Below are 23,332 nucleotides of genomic sequence, written 5' to 3' on the forward strand. Positions count from 1 at the left end.
AAAACTTAAAAATATATTTTATTGGAGTAATCTAGAAAATTTGAGAACCGTTACATCTTTGGTATTTATATATAAATGTAATTTTGTGGGTAATCCTATAGAGGGACTTACAGGATCAGAAAATACAAATTGAAACATTCTAGCACCTTTTAATATAAATAGAAATGCATTGATGTAGAGGTAAAAAAAAAAAAACCCCTTAGAACTTTTGTTGGGAAACTATAAATAAGTTGGTTATTTCCCATCAGTTCTGCATTAGCCTTCTCTTAACTATGTCAGGGTTTATGATCTTTTAGGATTGTATTTTTATACCGATCACGTGTGCTTTAATTTCTTGTCCAGAAAGCAAAAATCAGATTTAGGGTCTCAGCGTGCTCTAATTGGTTCTTAGTTGAATGAATTTGACCTTTTAAATATGATATAAATGTTTATGGAAAGTTGCTTATAAGCAACAATTAAAATTCTGTTGCCTTTTTTAATCTTGAAATAACTTGTTTTTTAAAAATACAGTAGTAAAGATTGAGGTATAAACTTTTCACAAAATATACTTAGTCTTTTTGCACTGAAAATGTTCATCTTGTATGTCCAGGAACTTCTAATGGCCAATTCCTTTTTCACTTTCACCTTTGTTCCTGGTAAATGTTCTTTAGGGTCCAGATTCCAATTGTAAACTCCAAGTCCATATTTACTTTCTTCCTGTGGAGGGAGGGAACAGTATGTGAGTATCTTATATCTAATTTGCAACAGCAAGTCTTTTTAAAGGGGAAATATCCTAGTAGGCTGACATTTTTTGTGTACAGTTAAGCTTGGTAGACTTAAGGTAGCAGAATGGTCACCCCTATGTGTTGGCCATGAGCTCTTCTAGCTCGGAGTGGCTGTCACTGGTGGTGGCAGCAGGCCAAGGGTGATCAGCTACTAGATCCATCCTCCTCTACTCAGCTGATCCAAAAGGAGCTGCCTGAGCAGCTGTTTACCTGGGCAGTAGGGGTAGACTGCAGTTATCCCATAGAGGTGAGATCGCTGCTCTGGGAGATACTCATCAGTAAACTGGCCGGTGTCTCTGTTTACTGCTATAACACCGTCCCTGGTAACAGAAAGGAAGAGTGAATTCATAGGATTTAAGACTGGGTAGAAAAAGTCAGTTTATCGATAAGCGAAATCTCTGCCAGACTTCTCAGATACATTTTTAAAATTAACTGTGACTTGTGACTCGGATTCTGAAGATCTGTCTGTATCAGTGATTCTCAAAGTAGTCCTCAGATGTACATCATCTGGGAACTTGACAGCAGTACAGATTCTTTGGGCTCCTACTCAGATTCTAGAATGAGACCGATCAATATGCTTTGTCAAGAGCACAGGATAATTCTGATGTCATGCTATGCTAAAGTTTGAGAACCACTGTCCAAATCAGAATTGCTGGGGGTGGAGTAGAAGGACATACACTTATTTTTAATGCTTCCCAGTTCCTCTTAGCCAACTAGTGTAAGGTGTAGTATTTTTCATTCTTCTGGGGAGCAACTAATATGTCCGTGTCACTTTTTATTCTCTGAAGATCAGACTAATGTCCTTGCTTTTTGGATAGTTTATTACCAAATAGTATTGCTCACATGTAGCTTAAAAATGGCAGACCTCTTAAATTTCTGGGTGATATAAAAGTATGCTTTTAAAAGTCTTCAGTAACACTTGAAGAATGTTATCTACTAATGAAGAAAGAATGAAAAAAAAACCTTAAGCATAGGGCTTAATTTCTAAAGTCACTTACTAACGTGGTACAACAAGTGCTGTCTCCTCCAGAACAGTGCCTTTTCAGGCTTGTCCAGAGTGTCAGGCTCACCTTCTCCAGTCGGTATGGTAGAAGTGATCTGCGTAGCTCACAATGTTGAAGGGGTAGTTGAGGTTGTTTTGAATGACACGCCGTCCAGTTCCATCAGGTAGTATACACTCCAGTTTTTTAGTTCCTTTTAAATCAAAGAGGTCCTTTTATATGATGAAAAAATTCTTTTACCAAAAACAGTGGCAAGTAAATTCATTCTCAGAGAAAACAAAGGTGGAATATTTTATCACCAGTGCAATAATACAAATTAAAAACTAAAATTTTCCTGTTCTATTACCAGTCTTCAGTTTGTTTAAGAGCATTCTAGTTTTTACTGGAATTTAAACTCTTAATCCTGTTTTGGAAAACAGGATTGCACTTACAGAAACCTGGCTAAGTTTCTGCCAGAGGAGGAAATAGAGATAAAAGTTAAATCAGTGTTAAAGAAGTCTACATGTGAGCTCATAAACTGTTAAAATATTTGGATAAATACCTGCCCTTTGTAAGCAATGTATGATAATAGCCAAAGCTGCCTTTTAACTAAAATCCTTTTTTTTTAGACTATATTATTTTCTAGGCAGGAATAAAAAGTAAAAACTAGCCTGACTTGTATTTTTCAATATAAATATTTTAAATAGCTAAACAAGGCAAGAATTTCCGAGTGTGACCTCATGGACTGTGTATCCCAGCAGGCTCCTCTGTCCATGGAATTCTCCAAGCAAGAATACTGGAGTGGGTAGCCATTCCCTTCTCCAGGGGATCTTCCCAACCTAGGGATTGAATCGAGGTCTCCTGCAGTGCAGGCAGATTCTTCACCAGCTGAGCCACTGGGGAAGCCGTTTTCTCATGGAACCCTTTAAGTAAATTTCAAATACTTATTAAAAATATCACTTGTTTTGGGCAGCTGGGTTGTAATATTGACCCACCTGCATTTTCTTCCCTTTTATTAGAATCAAATTCCTTAAGAACAGCTTTTTTTTATTATCTAATGAAACAAAGTATCTTTTCAGTTGTACTAATAGTAACGAAATTACACAACAGAGAGAGAACCTGGGAACAGGCAGCCCAAATTTATTACTAAAGGAAGCCATCCTGCCATATCGCTTTTCAAAGACTGTCCCCAGCATAACAGCATACTGACTTAGAATAACAGATATTTATAGACAGTGAACTCCGGGAGCTGGTGATGGACAGGGAGGCCTGGCATGCTGCGATTCATGGGGTCGCAAAGAGTCGGACACGACTGAGCGACTGATCTGATCTGATCTGATAGATGTTGTAATACTGAGAAAAGAAAAGAACAACCTCTGTTTATTTATCTAAGCCTGTCGATTCCAACAGTGTATAATACTTATTTTTAACCTAAAAGATGTGCCAAGTGCTTGTGTTGGGAGAGGGAAAGCAGTAAAAAAAATAAGTTGGATGTCGAACTAGCTCTCAAACTTAGCACCTCATTTATACACATAAGGCCTCAGGAAGTTCACTGTAACAATCGTTACAAAGTGTCCTTTAAAACAGGGGTCCCAAATTTCTGGGCTCTTAATGTCTGATGATCTGAAGCGGGGCTAATACAATTAATAATAGAAATAAAGTGCACAGTAACTATAACATGCTCAAATCATCCCAAAACGTCCTGTCCTCCCCCAGCCATGGAAAAACGGTCTTCCACGAAACCAGTCTCTGGTGCCAAAAAGGCTGGGGACGGCTGCTGTGAAAGGCGTAGAGCATCTGCTGCCGTGTTATAAATTTAAACCAGACGTTCCGAAGGGCGGGATCTGGTTTTATTGTAAAATCAGAGTGCTCACACTCACTGCACGCTGCAGTGTTCTGTATTTGCATTCCATCAATAGTATTACCTGCATCTGCCCAGCAGAGCAGTTTGGAGAAGGGGTCAAAGGTTAAACCATTGGGTAGTCCAATGTCTTTATTCACTAGAATTCTTCTGTTTTCTCCATCTAAAGACGACATTTCAATCTTAGGTGCTTCTCGATTCCAATCTGTCCAGTACAGGTTGCTGTGGGTAAATCAAATGGAGAAGGATAAACCTTCCTCAATGCATAGAATCCAAATTTCAGAGTCAAAAACACTGCTGAAAGTTAAAGCTGAAGGTTATCTTTGTATGTCCCAGTTGGTGACCTTAGCAATTATTGTAGACAGGAAACTGTTCTGTTAACCACTGCCACTGTGAAAATGGGGCCAGAGGAATAGCACGTCTGGTGTCTGAGTTTTGCTCACTTGTGCCATTTTACACAGGTAACCCCACTATGGGTTTAACAACTGGGATTTCCTAATGGGTTGCTGGAGGGAAACCCACCTCATTCCAGTTGAAGTCGCAGGCTTGGCCTGATCCAAAGTAGCCCCCAGTCTCTCTCACATACTCTTGAATTCTCTACATACCACATCACAGGCTTAGTAATTTCCTTGTTATTCTATTATTCATTAGTTTACTGTCTTATTTCCTAGAACGTAGTAGAACTTAGACTTCATGAAAGGACAGACCCTGTCTTTGCCTGAACAGTGCCTGACACCTAGTACATCCTCCATGAATACTGTTAAATTAATGTGCACTTTTATGCTCATGCTCTGACCCTCCTTACACCGTACTTAGAACCCAAGGGCTTCAAGTGAGGGTCAACAGGTAACAGAGGAGAATTAGGGAAGCCCAGCCGACCCCTGGATTGGATCCACAGCGATGGCACGAGGGTTCACCAGGTCCGTGTGGAAGAGGGCCCGACGCTCAGAGCCATCCAGCCTGGCCCTCTCTATCTTATCCAGGCCGCTGTCCGTCCAGTACATTGTTCTACGGAAGTGGTCGATGGCAAGACCTTCGGGGCTTATTAGACCTGAAATAAAACAAAGGCAAGACTGAAGCAACTGAAGCTATGAAAGGAGAATCTGAAGCAGAGAGGTCTACTATGTTCCCACAGTTAAGGGGAAAGTCGTGAGAGTCTCTAAAAAAACAGACTTAATAGAGGAGTAGGTCCTTTGTGGTTTTCCTGCCAGCTCTAGTTCACTCTAGCCTCACAAGACCCCCCCTCCCCCAAGCCTGGTGGCACCAAGCGTCCAGGTGGCTGGGGCCACTCCCTGAGTTCCTACACAAACCCTTCCTGTTCAGAGTCCTATCTAGAAGGTAGATGGGAGACTTAGGCACAAAACAGGCAAATAACCTGGACTGAGTAGAATGAAATGAAATGGGAAGTGTCTTCTGGGTGGAGCTGCTGACCTGAGTTAATGACCATCTCGGGCTCTGCTCCTGGTTCCAAACTGGCGCGGCTAATTGTCCGTCCAGCAACATCTGTCCAGTACACCATCCTCTCCCGGCAGTCATAGTCAATTCCCACGACTATGGAGCCCTGTGTGACCAAAACACAGAATTGGAACAATTAGGATTCCTTGCACTTCCCCCGACCTCATGCTCAGCCACCTCACTCGTTTGTTCATGGCGGCATTGACCAGCTGCACTGTATGGTTTTATGGGCAGTGGGGCACAGTGGGTAGAAGTACAGGTGATGGAGGCTGGCTTCCCTGAGCCAGCGCCAGGCTTGGCCACTTACTTCGGCACTACCTTCATTTTGCAGATGAGGTGACAAAGGCATACAGAAGTTAACAGAACCTACTTCACAAGGCTGCTATCAACATTAATACCATAAAAGCTTATAAAGTATCCTAACCAGTGATGAGTACATTGTAAACTTTCAATAAGCATTATTACTGTTGGTGGTAAAAGCAAAAGTGATTTCATGAAAAGATCAGCCCATTCAGTGATTAGCGGACAAATGTTAGTCTCGGCAAAGTAAGTCTTCATTACTTCACTGGACAAAAACTCTGTCAAATGTAATCCAGCACTTTTTGAAAAAGCCTAAGATTTGCCAACATATAATGAAATCAACCCTCCTCTGCCCTGTCAGTGAGATCTTTCTGCTATTTGAGATGCAGACACCCTTAACCCTCGTCTCTGCATCTTACTACAAAGCAATCCTTGGGCTGTACTCTAGTGTAAAAGAAAGTCTATTACAACTTGAAGGAACTGGGGAATGGTGGCCACCTGACTTCTGTCTCGGGAGCTCTCCCCTCCTTCCTTACTGCTAAATAAATGACAAAATCCTTTTTTAAGTGCTGAGTCGGTGATATTCCTTTCCAAAATTCTGCACAGAAGTTGCTTCATTGAATTTCCAGCCCAGACTCATGCTCTGAGAAGCCCAGCAGATGTGCAAAGCCAACACTGAGGCTGTCCCTGAGGTCTTGCAAGCTCCCTGCTTGCCTAACAAAGCCTCCTGGGGCTGGCCTGACTGGGAGAGGAGTCAGGACAAGAAAAACAGCATTAGGCTACTGTGGGAAAGTGGGCAGTTTTATATAGGAGGATTTTAATTTTCAATTTTACTTGAAAATGGAAAGTTACCTATCTTGGGCAAGGGGGCACATCCATACAGGCTTCCATTAACCCAGGGGATCATGGGATTCATAAGCCCATTAATGATTTCAAGATTTCTTGGAGAAAAAAGTCCCACTTAAATCTTGTAGAGAAACTAAAAATCAGCAGCTAGTGTCTGGAATAACACACAATTCAAATCTTAAAAGGGGGGAAGGGAACCCATTATAAGTGTCAGTGCCTTTCTGGTGAACTCCCTTCTCTTTCCTCCCATCTTAGTAAAGAAATCCCTGCTCCAAAATGGAGTGTGTTGACCATAGGGAAGCTGTCAGCTTGGGAAGCAGCCAGCATCCCTTGGGGAAAGCCCTGTCTACTTTCCAGGATCACATGCTCCCAATATTTTCATCTATGACAGATTCAGAGAAGATAAGCAGCTGGTCAACAGGACCAAAGAGGAGGGCAGGGGTCCGCAACAACAAGGCTATCACTAGTTGACTTCCAGAATCTGCAGAGATGTCTATGGCTTAAATAGAACGCTGGGACTGGGGTTAACCTATCATTTTCCCGTGGATCTCCAACGCTGCCTCAGCATCCTGACAACTCTGAAATTCACTTTCCACATAGCTGAAACCCCACACACCAACTGGAGAAAGTGGCCTTGATCAGTCCGATGCGGCTCCCAGCAACAGCACCCTCCCTTCTGTGTGTGAGGTTCCCAAAGACAACTGCCAAACAAGCCCTCGAGGAGCACCCCCACACCTCAGACCTTGCCCAGATCTGATAATCCAATACAGTCCCACCCCCAGGGGAGAAGTCCACTTTACATGCAGCGACAGCAGGGTCTTGGCCATGTCTTTCTGAAGCCTGGTACCATTGAGGGGCAAGTGGCCAATCTGCTGGCCCTGGGCATAGAGCAGGAAGGTGCCCACTGGTGGAGGGGTCACGTCGGGCCGGGGTGTGGGCCGGATCGTGGGTGGAGCCACGGTGGGTATACCTGTGGTGAGGAAGAGGGAGGTAGAAGGAGCAGAGCAAAGGAAACAGTCAGTGGAGAGGAGAAGAAAAGTTACTTCCCCATTTGCCAGAGCCTCCAGAAACATCAGCAGTTCTTTACCCTGGACAGATGTGCCCCAGATGTGCCTTAAAAGAAATTCTAATTTCCAGGGTTTTTTCTCCCAAAGATCAACTAGACAAATAACTGCCAATTACTGGGGAGGAAGATGACAAAGTATTTCCCTTTGAACAAAGCAGAACATCCCCCTTTAAAAAAAAAAAAAAATCCAGAGCCAGTGTTGTGTCAGCTTCTCTTTGGGGCCCCAGGGTGACACGTGTCCCTTACACCCCGGGCTCAGAGTAGTGGGAGCAGGCGGTGGGACTACATATTGAACTCAGCTCCAGATGTTCTAATTACAGCAACTGCTGATGACAAAACCAAACGTTAAATCCACATTGGGATCTGGGGCGGACAAAATTATAAATCGGCATAGCCCATCAGCGACTTCTTCCACTGGACTTGTTCGCCCCTCATTCCCCCACCTTCACCCACAGCTGGCAGCTTCCCTACAGGGACCTCAACATGGCAGAGGGGAGGGAGGGCTGCCCTGGGGTGCTTACACGCAGGGGTGATGCCTGGCTGCGAGCGGGTGCCCTGCACCTCTCTGCCGTCCTGGTCAACACACCAGCAGAAGTCACTCTTGCCATGGCACTGCAGAGGGGTGAAGTGGCCCACGTCGTCGCACTGAGGCACGTACTGGTCGTCCCTGGGGGTGCCCCCGTAGTGCTCCAGCAGGCTTTCCCTCCAGCGCTCACAGACGGTCCGGGGCCTCTGGGTGGGCTCTGAGCAGATGTGGACAAAAAGCCTTTGAGTGGGAGCCAAGGACAGACTGTAGCATGTAGTTCAAGATCCCCAGGCCTGGCCTCCTCGTCTTCTTCCTCCTTATGTCCATAACGAGGCCTCAGCCAAGCCCCTGGATTCTGGCCCCGAGCAGGAAAGTACTCCAGGAGGTTCTGCTGGGGATCGGGAGAAGGGGTTGTCCTGATGCTCCTGTGACCCTCAGGCCAGGAGGAGTGTCATCAAGGCCCAGCCACATCAGGAAAGAACAAGAGGTGGTAACATCTAGGGTGCAGGCCTTGCTCAGCCTGGGAAGGGGCCTCTGCTAACTCCTGGGGACTCTCCTTGGGGACTCAGTGGCCTACATGATGCTTAAAGCCAATATTTATTCTTTCTGTTTCAAACTCTGGGACCTGCATCTGAGAGGACTTTCTTGAGACTGGCCAGTGTGTCTTAGGAAGTATTACCAAATGCCCTGCTTACGTGTGGCCCTACGTATCTGTCCACTGGAAAACTATATTGAGTAAAACTGACTATAATTAGTATGTGTGATCATAGAGTTGGTGGCAAACAACTTGATACAGACTGCGACATTCCAGCTCCTTGAAGTCCTTTGGCCACCCTGCCCCGGGTTTATCTCAAAGCTGAGGCTCCAGCTTCCCGTCGTGTTGCTTGGTCCCTCCCTTTCTCCAGCATCTTTCCCCATCCTTCCTCCTTCCTTCCTCACGACCGTGCTGAAACTCTTGTTAGCTTCCATGGCAGAGCAGCTTCCTTACCAGCAGCTTTTTCCCAGACTGCTTCTACAGGGCTGCCAAGGCTCTGTCCCGGATACAGCAGTTCTCTGTCTAAGAGGACTCTGCTTGACGTGGTTTAACTTGACAGTCTCCTAAGACAGGACGACCTACAGGAATTTAAGTACTGATAGAAGGTATTTCTCCTTCATTAATTCCTGCAACTCAGAGCCTGCAGAATCACACAGCCAAGTACCTACTTCTATCACCATGTGGATGTGTAACAGATCTCAGAGGAGAACAAAAACTGGGCTTTCTCCCCTCAAAGCTTCTCTCCCCTAGACTTCTGCATAGCATTATACAGCATCTCCATCTTTCCATTGCTCAGACTCACTAAACCCTGACTCCCTTCTCCCACTCTACATCTGATATATCAAAACATGTCAGCTGATATCTTCACATCTCACCACATCTACCCCTGTCATCTTGTGCCAGAATTACTATGTATGTTAGCCTTCTTACTGGTTTCCCTGCTTCCATCATCTTTCCTGCTCCCCACCCCCTGCCCTGCTGTAAACTCAACCAGCAGCCAGAAAGAGTCCCTTAAAAAAAAAAAAAAAAAAAAGTCATCTCATGTCACTCCTTTGGTCAAAACCTCCAGTGAGTTCAAAGAACAGCTGGAAACATTACATTTGAGCACCTGGAAAGCCAGAAGATGGTGAATAAAATCTTCAGAGCTCCAACCAAAGGAGCACAACTCCAAGACTCACAATGTTTGGGGCAAGCTGATGCCCTCCAGGTTGCCACTGGAGCTCATAACCCTCGGGAAGCAAAGCTCTTTTTAAAACATCATGGAGAAAAAAGACTGACTTCCTCACCCAGATGTGTCTCAGGACCCAGAGAGGGAAATACCACTTCCTCAGACACTCGCCATTGTCACCGGGTGGGATTCCCTGAAGAAGTTCCCAGCATCACCCCTGGTCCACATTCCAAACTCAGAGCATCAGTTCTCGGGGGACCACCCAACAAGGCACACACAGCAGTCAGCCTCTGGGAAAGGAGGACCTCACGTCACTTACACGTGGGCATCTGTCATTGCTTACTATTTCAAGCTATTTCTCAATCCAATCATGGATTTATTTCTCTTTCTGGCTGGCAGGGTTTTAAATACTTTTGAAGTTTGGGCACAGAGTGTTCTCTCACCCTTGAAAGTGGACCCTATTATGCAGATGAGACTAGTCAGAAATGGCGACCAAGGCCAAACCAGCACTGAGAGAGGCCTGGTCATGGGAAAGAGTCTGCACAAAGGAACATGCCCCTCTTTCTGTAATTAACGTCTCCTTCTCTTGGCTCCCTTCTGGATCACTCTCCTTAATACATGCCTATCTTAATAAATTTAACAGGATTCTGAACCATTCTGTTAGGGCACCTCCCAATCATCTGATTTATTCAAATCCCAGCTGGAATTTAATCAAGACTTTTTAAAGACTAGGCATGAGTGAAACAGAATTTCTCTGTATTTTTTTTTGGGGGGGGGGGGGGGAGGCAGGGCGGGGACCTGAAAAATCTTTCCCCAGAAACAGGGGAAAGAAAAAGGAATGTTATAGTGGAAGCAAGGGTATATAGACATCTAGAGCAAACATTACCAGTGTTTACTTATATGAATCTTAGAAGCACTAATGTCCTGGCCATAACAATTCATATTATTGAAAGGATCAAAACTGGCAATCAAAATCAAAACTGTAATCAAAATTACAAAAATGAAGTAATTTTCCATTTCTTACTCTCGTACATTAAAAGCCAAGACTGGTACTTATGGAACCTTCCTCAATGGTAAAAAGTGATCTTTGAATAGTGAGCTCATGTATCTGTATAGGAATTATTTTGGTTAAAATGATACCAAACCAATGCTGTGTTTCATTAATAAAGTTCTTCTGTATTAAAAGAAAAAATTCTTCCTATCTTTGAACAACTCAACAAAGGAGCAGCAGTCTGCCTTGGCAACCTACAGTTGGCGTGAACTCTTGAGTGCTTGGAAACCACACCCCACGCCCCATGCAGACAGGGAGTGCTTAGACCATAACAGACAAGTTCATCAGCAGCATCTCGGGTCTCTAAGGTGAACAAAACAGATCCCTGCACCTCTTCTATAGGTGGCAGGAGCAAGAGTGATTCCCCATCAACATGTTGGGAAGAGGGCTGAGGTTATTAGCTTAGAGTAAACCAGCGGGGTCCACCTACAAGGGTCATACTTATTTTCCCCACTGATATTAAAACAGACTTCAGACTATTTCCTGCACTCTGCAAGTCAGAGTTAAGTGATACAAAGTTACATGGGGAGGCCTCCAAGACCTTACCAGGTGTGCACTGAAATCCATCCCCGTAATATCCAGGTTGGCAGCGGCAAGAGAAGGAGCCAGGGGTATTGGAGCAGGTGGCCGAGGGGTGACATCTGTTTTCTGAGCACTCGTCGACATCTGCAGCAGTCAGGGACAGAGAGGGAGGGAAGGAAGGAGCATGATTTCAATGAACACAGACTGTGCTACACGTGCCTCAGTGTGTGTGGATCGACACCCAGGCATCCACTTCAGAAGACCCTCGAGTAGGGGCAGAAACATACCAGCACCTTAAAGGCAAGCTTAAGGGTACAGAGTCAAGGAGCACGTTCAGTGTAGAAGTCAAATGTGGTCTTTCACACAGAAATATATCCTGGCATCTTTCGTCTACAGTGAATTCCAGGAAGTTATTACCTTTGAACTAACCTTTAGCCCATAAACCATTTCCTTTCAGTAACACTACAATAAATATATGTAACAATAGTTTATTTTTTCCTTTCCTTATTGGCACTACTCCATATTCAGTTCAGTTGCTCAGTCATGTCTGACTCTTTGCGACCCCATGAACCGCAGCACGCCAGGCCTCCCTGTCCATGACCAACTTCAGAGTTTACCCAAACTCATGTCCATCGAGTTGGTCATGCCATCCAGCCATCTTAGCCTCTGTCGTCCCCTTCTCCTCCTGCCCCCAATCCCTCCCAGCATCAGAGTCTTTTCCAATGAGTCAACTCTTTGCATGAGGTGGCCAAAGTATTGGACTTTCAGCTTCAGCATCAGTCCTTCCAATGAACACCCAGGACTGAACTCCTTTGGGATGGACTGGTTGGATCTTCTTGAAGTCCAAGGGACTCTGAAGAGTCTTCAACACCACAGTTCAAAAGCATCTCTTCACAGTCCAACTCTCACACCCATACATGACCACTGGAAAAACCATAGCCTTGACTAGACAGACCTTTGTTAGCAAAGTAATGTCTCTGCTTTTTAATATGCTGTCTAGATTGGTCATAACTTTCCTTCTAAGGAGTAAGCATGTTTTAATTTCATGGCTGCAATCACCATCTGCAGTGATTTTGGAGCCCAAAAAAACAAAGTCTGACACTGTTTCCACTGTTTCCCCATCTATTTGCCAAGAAGTGATGGGACCAGATGCCATGATCTTAGTTTTCTGAATGTTGGGCTTTAAGCCAACTTTTTCACTCTCCTCTTTCATTTTCATCAAGAGGCTTTTAGTTCCTCTTCACTTTCTGCCATAAGGGTGGTGTCATCTACTAACCCTCTTCCAACAACACAAGAGAAGACTCTAAACATGGACATCACCAGATGGTCAACACTGAAATCAGATTGATGATATTCTTTGCAGCCGAAGATGGAGAAGCTCTATACAGTCAGCAAAAACAAGACTGGTAGCTGACTGTGGCTCAGATCATGAACTCCTTATTGCCAAATTCAGACTTAAATTGAAGAAAGTAGGGAAAACCATTAGACCATTCAGGTATGACCTAAATCAAATCCCTCATGATTATACAGTGGAAGTGAGAAATAGATTTAAGGGACTAGATCTGATACAGTCTGATCTATCAGATCTATGAATGCCTGATGAACTATGGAATGAGGTTCATGACATTGTATAGGAGACAGGATCAAGACCATCCCCATGGAAAAGAAATGCAAAAAAGCAAAATGGCTGTCTGGGGAGGCCTTACAAATAGCTGTGAAAAGAAGAGAAGCGAAAAGCAAAGGAGAAAAGGAAAGATATAAGCATCTGAATGCAGAGTTCCAAAGAATAGCAAGGAGAGATAAGAAAGCCTTCCTCAGTGATCAATGCAAGGAAATAGAGGAAAACAACAGAATGGGAAAGACTAGAGATCTCCAAGAAAATTAGAGATACCAAGGGAACGTTTCATGCAAAGATGGGCTCAATAAAGGACAGAGATGGTACGGACCTAACAGAAGCAGAAGATGTTAAGAAGAGGTGGCAAGAATACACAGAAGTGTACAAAAAAGATCTTCACAACCCAGATAATCACGATGGTGTGATCACTGACCTAGAGCCAGACATCCTGGAATGTGAAGTCAAGTGGGCCTTAGGAAGCATCAGTACAAACAAAGCTAGTGGAGGTGATGGAATTCCAGTTGAGCTATTTCAAATCCTGAAAGATGATGCTGTGAAAGTGCTGCACTCAATATGCCAGCAAATTTGGAAAACTCAGCAGTGGCCACAGGACTGGAAAAGGTCAGTTTTCATTCCTATCTCAAAGAAAGGCAATGCCAAAGAATGCTCAAACTACCACACAACTGCACTCATCTCACACGCTAATAAAGTAATGCTCAAAATTCTCCAAGCCAGGCTCTAGCAATATGTGAACTGTGAACTTCCTGATGTTCAAGCTGGTTTTAGAAAAGGCAGAGGAACCAGAGATCAAATTGCCAACATCTGCTGGATCATGGAAAAAGCAAGAGAGTTCCAGAAAAACATCTATTTCTGCTTTATTGACTATGCCAAAGCCTTTGACTGTGTGGATCACAAGAAACTGTGGAAAATTCTGAAAGAGATGGGAATACCAGACCACCTGATCTGCCTCTTGAGAAACCTATATGCAGGTCAGGAAGCAACAGTTAGAACTGGACATGGAACAACAGACTGGTTCCAAATAGGAAAAGGAGTATGTCAAGGCTGTATATTGTCACCCTGCTTATTTAACTTCTATGCAGAGTACATCATGAGAAACGCTGGGCTGGAAGAAGCACAAGCTGGAATCCAGATTGCCGGGAGAAATATCAATAACCTCAGATAAAATTGCCGGGAGAAATATCTCCCTATAGTACTGATTTATAGATGCAAAAGAACCCAGTGAAGCTCCAACTTAGTTTCTCAACTAACAAACACATTCAGTCTTACATATTCAGAGACTCCTACTACCTAGAATGTCCAAAACCTTTCAGAAATTAAAAAAAAAAAATTTTTTAATCAGAAATTTACTTTCCACCTTTAGAAGAAATATAGAAGTATAAGAAAAATATTATCAGAGTATTTAAGACAACACATAGAAAAGAAAATTTAAATTTGTCCAGGTTTTCAGTACAAACAATTCAGGTCCCAACATTCCTACACAGTACCACGTGGATTAATTTTCATACTTCTCATAGCTGCAACATCCTGAAACTTCAAACAAAGGCAGACTTACATTCCTTTTATTTACTGAAATCAGTGCAGGCTGACAATAGCAAGACACCGCCCCTACCCTCCACCCTGCTGCCAGGAAAAAAACGTCTGACAATCTAACTGCTGAAACCAATGGCCAGTAGTTGAGATAAGCCATCTTCAGAGACAGGAAGTCTTCCTAGGCAAAGAGGGGATCAAGGGGGTGGATCTGATCAAGGCTCAATGGAAAATAAAGCAGTCACACCCGAGCTAACATACAAAAAACGTTTTAAAATTGTGTGAAGAGGGAAAAAACATGGGATGGGATGATCAGCATTAAACCAAGAGAACAGGAGTCACAGAATGAACTATGTCGATTCTGTACAGCTTGTGACAGAGACACATGGCACCCTGGAAGCTGGAGACTTACAGCCCTGAATGTGACGTCAGTCAGCGGGGGACAAACATAGCTCCTCGCCCAGCCTCCCAGGTCCCAGATGAATTCTCTCCTGGGGTGATCAGTGCCACCCCTGCTGTGACCATGTTACGCTGAGCCACCTCTCCATCACTAAGGGCTTTCCCATCTACCAGTAAGTAGACGTACTGGACACAGCACAGATGTTCTGTTCAGGGGAAAGGAAAATTTCTGACATCATAATTAGCAATGTAATCACTTACATTGCTTATCTTCCTGATCCAGCATTTCAGTTCAGTTCAGTCGCTCAGTCGTGTCCGACTCTTTGCAACCCCATGAATTGCAGCATACCAGGCCTCCCTGTCCATCACCAACTCCCGGAGTTCACTCAAACTCACGTCCATCAAGTTGGTGATGCCATCCAGCCATCTTAGCCTCTGTCATCCCCTTCTCCTCCTGCCCCCAATCCCTCCCAGCATCAGAGCCTTTTCCAATGAGTCAACTCTTCGCATGAGGTGGCCAAAGTACTGGAGTTTCAGCTTTAGCATCATTCCTTCCAAAGAACACACAGGACTGATCTTCTTTAGAATGGACTGCTTGGATCTCCTTGCAGTCCAAGGGACTCTCAAGAGTCTTCTCCAACACCACAGTTCAAAAGCATCAATTCTTCAGTGCTCAGCTTTCTTCACAGTCCAACTCTTACATCCATGCATGACCACTGGAAAAACCATAGCCTTGACTAGATGGACCTTTGTTGGCAAAGTAATGTCTCTGCTTTTCAATATGCTCTCTAGGTTGATCATAAGTTTCCTTCCAAGGAGTAAGCATCTTTTAATTTCATGGCTGCAATCACCATCTGCAGTGATTTTGGAGCCCCAAAAAAGTTTGACACTGTTTCCACTGCTTCCCCATCTATTTGCCATGAAGTGATGGGACCAGATGCCATGATCTTAGTTTTCTGAATGTTGAGCTTTAAGCCAACTTTTTCACTCTCCTCTTTCACTTTCATCAAGAGGCTTTTTAGTTCCTTTTCATTTCTGCCGTAAGGGTGGTATCTGGCATTTAGCTCCCATAAATTACTTCACTCTGATGTCTGAAAAACCTTGAATGCCTGACATGACCAAGGTTAAATGCCACCTAGAGAGACTCTGCCTAGATGAGCATTTGGCCTGCCTGGATGCCTTCCTTTCACTGACAAAGGCATTAAAGTGGTTATAAATTTATCTGCAAGGTTAAAGTGGTTAGCTCCTCAGTTAACCAAAACTAAACCAAATTAATTACAACAACCAGAAACTTATCTCCAATCTGATCAGTCAGGGCTGTATATTGTCATGTTTCATTATCTTTGAGGTTGGCCCTGTCTGTTCAAAAGGACAATGCCAATGTCCAGTTGGCTGAAGTTGGTGCCCATTCAGTTCCTTGTGCCTTCTATGATGCTATAAAACCAAACTGCAAAAATTAACATCCAACCAAATGCAGGAAATTAAAGCTATTCATAATGCATATGCTAAAAGTACTTCTCATGGTAACAGGAACCCCAGGCAATGGCAGGAAGCAGGAATTCCTGAGACACAGAGCCTATTTCTAGAACCCATAGATCAGTCGCTTGTGATTACTTTTGTGAACAAAGAGAAAGAGGATTCCCCAGAGGTTCTGAGTTGTGTTCTTAAAGCCTATGGCCTAGGAATGCCAACCAGACCTAAAAGAGCAGCCATCCTCCCAAAGGCAAAGTCATGGGGAGACAATAACTTACGAATGAATAGGGAGAATCTCTGAAGAGACTGAGAACATCACAGGTGAACAACTCCTGTCCCCTAAAGCTGGAGAAGCTTAAGATTCCCTGAAGCAAGCTCCCATCTCCTCCTTGGAGGCTCTCGCACCATGTCAGAGAACTGGAGCCCCACCAGCCACTCCAGGGCCTGAGTGTAGAGCAGGCTACCCACCTTCCTCAGAGGGCCAACCCTGAGGAGTGTAGGGGGAACCAGAGCTTGTGTGTAAAGGAGAAATCTTCCTAGCTTCCCAGGGGATCAGGTGTCAGCAGAAAGTATAAAGACACTTTGAACTCCTTAGCAAGGGAGGGGTTTCTTCTTATGCCCCTGGGGACAGGGGCCTGCTTAACCACCATTGTCAGGGTCTTCAGGTGCTGGTAGGTCAAGGCAGCAAGGTTCAGGCACAGGACAGTCTCTGGCCAGTCAGACAATGCCAGATGGCTTAATCTCAGCGCAATTCTCCATTCTATCTGCTCCCAAGCAGCTAAAAAACCTCTTTGGAAAATGTGTTTAAAATTCTCTATTTTGAGTGCAGGCTTTGGTGCTTCAACATTCTTCTCCCTGCCTTACTTCAGAGTCCACACCCAAAACCCAGCTGAAATCCCTTCAAAACAAAGCCAGCCCCTGGACTCGAGCTTTCCCCCCGTGCCACCCCTGGTTTGCTTTTGAACCACCCAGTGAAATTCCCTGGCGCCAACTCTGCTTGATCCCGCTCCAGACCCCAACAAAGGCTTGAAGCATCATGAGTTGTCACTCCCCACCTACTCGGTCAGAACCCAGATTCTAGCTATGCCCATAGGGTCCTGCATGGCATGCAGTGACCTGCTCTCTGGGACCTTTGAGTAGAGGCAGCTTCTTCCCTTCAAGCCTTGGTCTCTACATCGCTTGTGGCCACACCAACTTTACTATACCTTATCCAGAGTCTGCACTCCTCCCACAAAAGCCATGTGCGAGAACAGTGTAAGAACCCCTGTGACGGCCCTTCTGTGGGTGATGAGCCATCTGTAACCCAGTTCCTCGACTCACATGTGCTCCTCCCTGAAAAGGTCTCAGCTCACAACAATCTGCTTTTCCATCCAGCAGAGTCACTAAGAGCTGCAGGGACAAACGTGCCTGAGAAATATCCAGCTCACGCCAATGCAGGGTTGAAATCAATCCTGACTGAGGGGAGCTGGAAAAGATTTCATTCTACTTGCATAAAAATAATTCCTGCTTGTGACTCAGGCTAGATCGAGAACCCAAAGCCAAGGGCAGCCTCCCCAGGGAAACTGGTTTTTAACAAACTGGCTGGAGAAAGGAAAACCCACACACTCTTTCAATGCCAGTTTGATGGACTGAAAACAAATGTGCACTTTAAGCGTGCTCACTTCACAAAACGGAGCCTTCATCGCCATTTTTCTCTTTTTTTCTCTATCTCAGTTGTCACTGGGACACAGGCACACTGTGACATGCCTTTAAAACTGCGTGCACACACACACACGTTTATACACTTCTCCTGCAAGCCACCTCCATGATTAGCCCAGCCCAATTTATGCACAGCAGAGGTCTTTAGGAAAATGATTGCTATTTTCTATGGCCCCGAAGCTTGGACAGCAACCACAGGGTAACTGACTACGGGAGGCAGTCTCTCATAGATGGTCCCAAAGATCCCTTCCCTCCTGGTATTCAGGGTCTTCTATAATCCCCTTCCTTTGAGTAACTGGCTTCCAACCAAGACACTAAAGCAATACTGAGGAGACATCACTTTTGTGGTCACTGCCAACCTGCTAGCTGGCCTCCTGACGCTGGCTTTGATAAAGGAAGTTCCCTTGTGGGAGATGTCTCAGTGGCAAGAAGCTGAAGGTCATCTCCAGGCAATAGCCAGCAGGGACCTGAAAGTCCTTGGGGAATGGAACCCTGCCGATAACCACGTGAGCCTCTTTCCCCACCTGGACCCCAGATGAGACCCCAGGTCTGGCAGACCCCCCTGACTGCAGCCTTGTGAAGACCCTAAAGCAAACGAATGAGCTAGACCATACTGATAATAATACTGTGTACTGTTTTAAGCTGTTACGTGTTTGGGGTAAATGGCTATGCTGCAATAGATTACTAATATACTGGGGAAGCAACAGATTGGCCTGGCCTATGTTTAAGTTTGTGGGTTCCAGAGAGAATCCCAAAAGTAGAGAAGCAGAGATGAAATAGGGACAATTGAAAATGTCCCTGAAATCAGAAAGAGGGCAACCATAGCAAAGAATGACAATCCTAGAAAACTCCCAGCATGGAAAAGTAGCTAATTTCAAGGTCCTACTACAACCCCAGAAGGTAACCCAAGTCCTCCGAGACAAGCAGAAGTTAAAAGAAGGGAGAATGATTCTCGAAGGGGTTAGGACAAGCAGCAGCTCACCTACATTAACATTCTGATTTTCATCCTCATCACATCTAAGCGGCGATTAATTTCAACTTCTTTGTTTTAAACCAAAGACCTAAGGAATAAAATGCTTTCTAAACACCATCTCGGCTGACCTGAGCAGCCTGATGTTTAAATATGAAATTCTACAGACAAGATTTTTTTCTCTGTGTGTTCTCATTTCTGAGAGCCGGTAGTGTGTTACGTCAAACTGAATGATGAGTTTCTACAAGGGAGGAAAAAGCAGTATTCCTACTGTGGGGCTCAGCAGAAATGTGAGAGGTTTGTGCACATCACCTGATGCCTCCTCCCACCCCCAACCACCCCCAGACCTAGAGGGTGCCTCCATCTGTAGAGAGTATCTGTTGCGGATGGAGCTCTCTGGCAGTCAAGTGGGACAAGCACCTGTGACTTACACCTCTACTCCATCCTAACTTGAAAAGCACTTGAGCTCTGTCTAAACCTGGGGGTGTTTTTAGGGAGAAAAAACCCACCTCAGGGCTGAACTGAGTCACAGTTTGGGGTCATTTCAATATAAACTGTGTTTTCAAGAAAGCCATACAGCTAAGCCTCTATACATCAGAAGTGGAAACATTCAAGAGCCAGATTCGAAAAGCCCCACATCTGGAAAGGAGCAGAGGGCTGTGCTGCCCTGACGTATCTGTTCTGTCAAGAACATGTGGCTTTAGGCTGCTGGTCCATTCAGCCCATCCAGATGAAACCAAAAGGAAAGGGGAGGAGAAGAAGCTGGTGAGGAGGGCGGGGCCAGGCTATGCGATCTGTTTAAGAAGATTTGATTTAGTTAAGAACAGGCTATTTGATCTGTTTGAGAAGGAGGAGAAGGGGACGACAGACGACAAGATGGGTAGATGGTATCACCAACTCAATGGACATGAGTTTGAGCAATCTCCAGGAGATAGTGAAGGACAGGGAAGCCTGGCGTTCTGCAGTCTATGGGATCGCAAAGAGTCATACACAAGAGGGACTGAACAACAGCAGCAAAGAAGCTCCTCGAGTTATAAGGCTGTTCTTAGCAAATTTGCTCAGTACACCCAGGTATTCCAGGGCCAGATGCAAAAAGCGATTTGAAAAGAGGGGAAAGCCTGCATTTTCGATTTCTGTTCCTAAAACTGACTCCTTTCCCACCATGCTCTCATTTCCAAGTATCTCATTTAACCATTATTTGTGTGTATTACTGACAGATGTTTTGAAGATCTTTAGCGAATTACGTGGAGAAGGCAATGGCACCCCACTCCAGTACTCTTGCCTGGAAAATCCCATGGACGGAGGAGCCTGGTAGGCTGCAGTCCATGGGGTCGCTGGGAGTCGGACACGACTGAGCGACTTCACTTTCACTTTTCACTTTCATGCATTGGAGAAGGAAATGGCAGCCCATTCCAGTGTTCTTGCCTGGAGAATCCCAGGGACGGGGGAGCCTGGTGGGCTGCCATCTATGGGGTCGCACAGAATTGGACACGACTGAAGTGACTTAGCAGCAGCAGCAGCGAATTATGTAGGCTCACTGAATGATCTCTATATTAAGGTACTACTAATTCCAGTTTCATGAACATTTATAATCAGAGTGTTATGCCTAGTTTTTCAGTAACAACCTCATACATCTTGAAGTTAAATTTAAACAGTTAGTCCTGCTTTCTGGTTTAGTGATTTTATAAAATATGGTATAAAGTCTTAAAGATAGTTAGATTTCTGGAAGGAAAGCTTTGAGTACTTAGGTATGCATTAATATCCTTTTATATCTATGGATTTTACTTCTCTCTCCCCCTCTCCCCTTTCAGAGAGAGAGAGAGAAAAGGAATAAATTACACAGAAAGAATTGTTTGTATGTTTAAAGATTGCTTCAAATATCACTTCAAGCAGGGGAACAGCAACTAAAAATTGGGCAAGACTGGAAGTGCTGAATTAAGCCATTAGCTAAAGAAACTGAAAGATGGAGACTTCCTCCCAGGGGAATATACAATTTTCCCTTGCATCCCTCCAAGCTACAGTAGCTCCAGGGAACAGGAGACTGCAAGCTGGCAGGAGCTCCCCACTGCTCCAGGCACATCTCCTCCAAGGACAACCATACTCGCTCAACAATCTGACTCAAAGGACACCTTTTTTTTTTTTTTTTCCCTCCCTCTTCCAGCAGTTCCAGGAGGTGTGAGTCAAAAGAAAGGAGAGGTTTCTTGAGGCCCTGGGGATGTGGGGATGTGCATCCAAAGCAACTTTCAGGGTCACTGAGCTGCCCACAGGTACTCACCAGTGCACCGGTGCCCGTCTCCGGCATAACCAGGCAGGCAGGCGCAGCTGAAGGAGCCATCTCCATGGTGAATGCACCGGGCCTGGCTGGCAGGAGCACAGTTATGACGGCCATCCTCACAGGGGTTGGGAGGTGGGGTGATCACTGAAGAGAGAAGAAGGCAAAGATGTCCAAGAGCCCAGGCCCGCGAATGGGTGAGCCCTGCTCTTTGCAGTGTGATCTGCACACCAACAGCATGGGGACACCTGGGGGTTTATAAGGAATGCAGTTCCCAGACCCCAACCCAGAGCCAGTGAACTGGAATAGGCATTTTAACAAGATCCCTGGATGGCTGTATGCAAATTACAATCTAAGAAGTGATGGTCTTGGTTTGTGTCTATAATACTAGGCATGAAAATAAGTTGTCAGCAAATGTCCTTGACTAAAGCAGAACACTGCTGCTTGGCATGCCTGTGTGTACATGTACACACACACACACACACACACACACACACACACACGAGTCTCTATGATTGCTGCTACCTTTTCATCTCACTGGATTCAAAAGTGGGTTTTCTCTAATATTATCTGGCTCTAGCAATGGAATGACTTTGGAAATCTAGTTCTTTTGGATCCACTCTTATGTCAAGTATTTATTTGGAACTCTAGAAAGGGTATATTTACCACCAATGGAGTGTTTGGTCAGTCAAATAGGACAAGCCTCTTTAAATTACAAAATCTATGTCATTCTGATTTGAGAAACACTTGACCTCTACCTAGAGCTGTTGGTATTAGAAAAGTTCATAGTCTTACTACATGATTGGGCCAAACATCAAGCTACACAGCAGTCCTGACAGAGGTGAACATCCTTCCATGACTTACACCAAAAATTTCTATTTCAATAGATAAATAGCACAACACAACAACAACAAAAAAAAAAACCCAGACAAAAACAAAACCCCAACACACAGGACTGAACTGAGCCATAGCTTTGGGTTCTTCCCATGTGAACTGTCTGTTTCCTAGAAAACCATGCAGCAGATCTCCTGTAGAGCTGCAGTGGAAAGTCATGCACTCTGGAGCACGGGTAGGCACTCACAGATGCAGGTGTGCCGGTCGTCTGCAAAAGTGTAGCCACTCCGGCACTCACATCTGTAGCTCCCCAGCAGGTTGACGCACACAGAGTTGGGGCCGCAGCGGTGGAAGCCAGTTGCACATTCATTGACATCTAAGGAGGAATAAGAACAGAAAGGGCTGCTTAAACCAAAGGCCCCACAAGTGGATGGTCTGCAGACTCTGTATTCTCTCAGCCCTGAGAGGTTTCGGTGGGACTAGCAGTCGGTAGACTAAATGGGGGGCAAAGTGCAGGCTGCTCAGCACCAGATGTAGATGCGCACTGCAGCCCGCCATAAAAATAAACATTTATTTCAAGTCATTCACGTATGAGCCCCAGGGAGATGTGTTCTGAACAAATCTTCTGAGAATTCTTTAAACATTTAAGCAATTCTGAACACTGAGAAGAAAAACACACAGAGTAACCATGTTTCTTTTTAAGTGTAAAGAAATCTCCATGACTGCTTTTGAGATACAGTAACTGAAAGAAATGGATGAAATGGATGTCTGAAATCTGAAGGTAACCAGAAAAATGTACTCTTTATTGAATGTAAAAAATACTTGATTCAGGCTCAAAACAACAATATTTAAGAGTATAAAATATCCACGAATTACAATAGCCCTAAATACCCACTCCAAACTGCTCTGGCAAACCTAACCAGAATATGCCTGGTTTTTAAATAGTTGGTATTTTTAGATGAATAGCTGCTAAACTCATTGATCCATGGAGATGACAAAGCAGACATTTGTCTTCTATGGACAGAATGCTGGAGGCCTTCATGGAGGAACACAGAGCACCAGGGTCTTACCCACACAATTCCGTCCATCTCCCTGGTACCCAGATGCACACTCACAGGTGTAGTCCACACCTGTCGCCGGATGGCACCGAGCTGTGGTGGCACATGTGTGGCTCCCATCATAGCAAGGATTCACTGGGGTGGGCTCGGAGTCTCCTGGGTGGGTAGAGAGAAAATACAAAAGAAAAGCACAATCTGGTTGTCATCAAGAGAATGGCACAGCAGGAAGTAGATCGGCAAGTGGAACTGGCTGTGGACTTGTAAGTTTGAAGCCTGCCTGGAGACCTGACTAAATTATTAATATCTAAAGTGAGGGTGGATCGTCTGCTTTGCAGTTCTCAATTCCAGAATGGCTTCCTCTTGCCTTCTCTGCAGATAACTAACCTTTTCT

At 44.7% G+C, this 23,332-nt stretch overlaps 1 protein-coding gene across 2 annotated transcripts in view; it reads right to left on the minus strand.

Moving 5' to 3' along the window:
* The window catches only part of NID2 (nidogen 2), a 91,667-nt gene continuing 68,335 nt past the window's right edge, over window positions 1-23,332 (minus strand). For both annotated transcript variants that reach the window (XM_055537648.1, XM_055537647.1), the window contains 12 exons: window positions 22,954-23,097; window positions 22,131-22,259; window positions 21,053-21,196; window positions 11,099-11,218; window positions 7,794-8,015; window positions 7,007-7,176; window positions 5,037-5,166; window positions 4,485-4,656; window positions 3,670-3,827; window positions 1,835-1,958; window positions 975-1,084; window positions 1-696 (listed from right to left, as the gene is read on the minus strand). In XM_055537648.1, the coding sequence (XP_055393623.1) occupies window positions 686-696; window positions 975-1,084; window positions 1,835-1,958; window positions 3,670-3,827; window positions 4,485-4,656; window positions 5,037-5,166; window positions 7,007-7,176; window positions 7,794-8,015; window positions 11,099-11,218; window positions 21,053-21,196; window positions 22,131-22,259; window positions 22,954-23,097 (1,634 nt within the window). In that variant the 3' untranslated portion in view covers window positions 1-685. The remainder of the gene's footprint in view (window positions 697-974; window positions 1,085-1,834; window positions 1,959-3,669; window positions 3,828-4,484; window positions 4,657-5,036; window positions 5,167-7,006; window positions 7,177-7,793; window positions 8,016-11,098; window positions 11,219-21,052; window positions 21,197-22,130; window positions 22,260-22,953; window positions 23,098-23,332) is intronic.

Source organism: Bubalus kerabau, chromosome 10 (genome assembly GCF_029407905.1).
Source record: "Bubalus kerabau isolate K-KA32 ecotype Philippines breed swamp buffalo chromosome 10, PCC_UOA_SB_1v2, whole genome shotgun sequence".
In the NCBI taxonomy this organism is placed as follows: domain Eukaryota; kingdom Metazoa; phylum Chordata; class Mammalia; order Artiodactyla; family Bovidae; genus Bubalus; species Bubalus kerabau.